The sequence below is a fragment of the Bidens hawaiensis genome, unplaced genomic scaffold (genome assembly GCF_021521415.1).
Source record: "Bidens hawaiensis isolate Kalapana, Puna unplaced genomic scaffold, B.hawaiensis_p1.1 tig00013805_1, whole genome shotgun sequence".
Taxonomy (NCBI): domain Eukaryota; kingdom Viridiplantae; phylum Streptophyta; class Magnoliopsida; order Asterales; family Asteraceae; genus Bidens; species Bidens hawaiensis.
This window is the reverse complement of record NW_027492179.1, coordinates 259778-263957: the sequence shown is the minus strand read 5'-3', so window position 1 is coordinate 263957 and position 4180 is coordinate 259778. Positions and strand designations below refer to the sequence as shown.

General features: G+C 34.5%; 1 protein-coding gene across 1 annotated transcript; it reads right to left on the bottom strand.

Moving 5' to 3' along the window:
• Positions 1–310: 310 nt before the first annotated feature.
• Positions 311–2476, bottom strand: LOC143544987 (putative pectate lyase 5). The gene is made up of 4 exons (XM_077036953.1): positions 2155–2476; positions 1073–1813; positions 614–752; positions 311–535 (listed from the first exon to the last, which is right to left on the bottom strand). The coding sequence occupies exons 1-4, from the start codon at positions 2352–2354 to the stop codon at positions 311–313; spliced, it is 1305 nt and encodes a 434-aa protein (XP_076893068.1). The 5' UTR covers positions 2355–2476.
• Between the last annotated feature and the right edge of the window lie 1704 nt (positions 2477–4180).

The window sequence follows — 4180 nt, the reverse complement described above, 5'->3', positions numbered from 1 at the left end:
AGACGCAAAACCGTGCACTAACAGTTTTAATATGATTATTTAAAATATATTATTTTACATACAAATAATCAGATTAAAAAAAAACAATCTCAAGCACCCCAAAGTGATATGCATTGAATAAATATATAAATATAAATATACCATATAAATGTCAAGAATAATGTTAGCATACAAAATTTAGCTCTTGATTCATATGTTTCATTTAGGATTCATAAATCATGAACTCCCTAATGGCAATAGAAACATGTAATTGTAAAAAAATATATCATTTTGTGCTGACTTATAAAAAAATATCAAAATGACATGTGAACTAATAACACCTAAAGCCTCTCTTGCATTGAAGCACGCCAGCATTAGCTGTGATCGAGCCAACGAGGGAAGATGATCTTGCACTCAGGCTCGATGCTCTTGCATAACTCTTGGACGCTCCTTTTCCAGATGGTGTGAAGTATGCACCATTTAACATGAGGTCGCCTTCCGAACGCCAATTCCACCTTTTCCACTCATCCTCTGATGCCTCTTCCCGCTTTGTCACCTAAAAACACAACGTAACAAATTTATAACTATATGAAATGATTGTAACTTCTTCTTATGCATATGTACCAACTCTCACTTCTTTGCTATCATGAGAATTAGGAGCTAGGAATCTATTCCCTTGACTATTGATTGTTGGTGAAGCACTTCCTCCAATTGCATACATTTCCCAATGAGTGTAGTCATTGTTCACCACATGGAAATATCCATGCCTACATCTATTCATAAAAAAGAACAAGTTTGTAAATTATGTACATTTTTTATTTGTTGACTCTAACATGAAGGGGTTGTCTAATTGACTTGTTTTCATATAACCCAATCCAAACATAAATCGTTTAATAAACGGGTTAGATGCACCAACCTTTTTATGACGTGAACCCATATAGACAACCCAAAATCTAATTATTTTCTTACCTCGTGTAATGAGTAGTCACCCCTACTCGATATATATATATATATATATGTATTATAGTATAAAATTAATACTATAGTTTATGGAAAGAGTAGAAGTGACTTGGAGATAGTATGTAGGACTTGCCTTGGCATCCTTTGAACAAGACCTTCACCAAAATGGTTAAATGCAATGGTGACTTGCATGTTTTTGTCTTGAATTAAACTATCACTATGCCCTAATAACATGACCTTATCATGATGTGTCATGTAATTATTGGATATTGTGATGGCTGTAGATCCATGTATGGCATCGATCAAGCCATCATGACAATTAGACAATGAACAATGATCCACCCATATATTACTTCCACCGAAAATAGAGATCCCATCACCGTCCGATATTGTTCTCCGCCCATAATGATCTGGCGAGTCACGGACATCTGCATTCCCACCTTGCTTACAATCATGTATGTTGACACCATGTATGATGATGTTTGTTGAATATTGGATGGTGATGCATGGTCCACCGGCTATATGAACATTGGCACCACGACCATCGATGGTCTTGAATGAGTTCATCATGAGTTCTTGTTTAAGTTTGATAGTCATGTCATGTGCAAATATAATCCATAATGGTTCTTCTTGGATCACACCGTATCTTAATGTTCCTTGTTTAGGGTTAACCGGATCATCATTTTTAGAATCTGTCACAACATATATTTTACCATCACGTCCTCCAATCGCCTGTTTGCCAAATCCAATTGCACAATCAGCTAACCGTTGGCGATGGTTTTCCCAATTCTTGTCACATCGCCAACAATCATCAATCGGATTTCCTGTCCCACATGAGAAAAACCCCATATTTCTCCTAGATTCGTTTATACTCCTGCATTGACATAAACGAATATTTATGAATATAGGTGTCACTAATTAAAATGTTAATGTTTCATTTAAAAAATCATTACTCTTTCACTAAAATTAACATTTTTCTAAAAAATAAAAAGTTATGTTTTTTTACAATTTGAAGAACCAAACACACATTTTCCTAAAAAAACAACAAATTTCACATCAAATAAACAAATTTTAGCCGACGCAGGGTCGATGGACCCTCATAACCCTCCCTTAGTTCGTACATTATTTAAGTAAACATTCATTTATGCAAACTGAAAACATGAACACAAGCTAAATATAAAAGAAGTAGGTAGGTTAATGGTATCCAAGGTTTACCTATGAAAATGATGCACTACAAGCTTAGGATCTTGTACATGTGAAGATAAGGTAGAAATAGGGGCAATAAAAGCAAGAATGAGAGCTAGAAAGATTGTCAAACCCATGTCTTTCTTCCCTCTTGATTCAAAGAGAGAAAATAATGTTTCAAAAGGTATGTGGTGAATGACTATTATTAATACTGAATCTTGAGTGTGCATTCAAAGGCACATGCACCTACACACATGCAATAATAACCATCCAAGATAAATATTTTTTAAAAATATTATAAAACTGGAAAAATATTTTTTAGTGTATATATTTTCGTAAAGACTGGCATGAATAGGGATACGATTTATTTGTTTTTATTAGATAATTATATTTTTATAATTGTTTTAGTTGTGACACACTAATGTTGCATCTTTAACTATTTGATCTGTAAATCAAAGATAATAAAGTTTAAAGCAATCTTTTCATGAACATATGTAATATACCGAAAATCCGAAACAATAAAATAACAAAGGTCGATTGTTGGAATGATAAACCGATAGAACGTTAATAATCGAATAACCATGATTTAAATATATAAATGTTATTTTAAACCATAAATGATATAATAATAATAATAATAAAATCAAAATGTGGCAATCTCTGTACGCAACAAACAGTTTTTAATAATAATAATAACATCGGATGAGTATTTAGAATAAAATATGAAATTTAAATTTTGAACAAGTTTACAACTCGTAACATTCCAGCGAAAACTTGAGCAACATACCACTAACTTATTTAGGAATTTGATCACGCTTATAACTCGTTTAATATATATATACGATAACCTTCCAACAATGTTCATTGATCCAAAAACCTTAAATCTTAACCTTTTCTCTACCGCCAACACCCACCGCGGCCGCCCCGTGAATTTGCCGGAAACAGTACCACCACCTCCACTGCCGAATACGTGTCCGTGGTTATCATCGTCTAGTTGCCGGAGCTAGCCATCACCACCACCACTGCTTGTCGGAGAACTACCGCAAGTTTTTCCGAGTTACGCCACCGACCTCGGAACCGCGAGTGCAGGAACGCGCCACCACCACCTGACGGGCGCATCACTCGCCATCGTCACGCCACTGCCGTACGTGTTGTCTACTCCGACGTGCTCAGTCCGAAACAAACCGTTCATCTCGGCTCAAGGTATCACTACATGCGGTTTTAATTCTATTGTTACAACGCACCCTTTTTAAACCCAAAATTTGATAGAGTAGACTACCCAGATCTGACCGGATCTTATCCTCGAGTTCTGGTGCTGGGCAGCCCACGTTAGTATGGGTCGAATGAACCTTGGTATGGTGTGTATACATAGGAATCTGGTTAAAATAGTTTATCTAAAAAATTATTTTAACAGTTAACTAATTATATTATGTTAAAGTCTACTAAAGTTAGTATAGTATATAAGGTGGGTTTCATGAACTGAATGGGAAATTAACTTTGTAAAGGTTTCGTGAAGAAACCTCAAAAGCCTTTTGAAACTCATTGTTGCATCTGTTTCCTCCATATTCTTTTATTGACTTTCTTTATCTATCTATATACATATACATAAAAGAGTTGATTTCATAACGTTGATTTTCCAAATTATTATCACAGTAACTATTTTGTAGGCTAAATACATACAAATAAACACTAATAAACGTACATATGCATGGGGTTATTTTATAATCAAAAGGTTCAAAACAAGTCAATTAGTATATGCTAACATCAACAATAAACGTGGGTTCCAAAATATAATTGAACTTAAAAATAATATTGTAGGTTTGCGCAAGAGTTAAGGATTTTTGATATTTAGTGTGCTTTTGCTCATCGAATAAGGTACGGATTCCGTGTTTATCTTCTTTTAGCTTTATATTGTTTTCACCATTCTCGTAGTGTACGGATTCTGTGGTCTTTTACTTGTAGCGTAAATATTGTTTCATCATTCTCATAGTGTACGGGTTTCGTAGCCTTGCACTAGTAGCGTCATATTGTGTCTTCATTTTCATAGTATATGGGT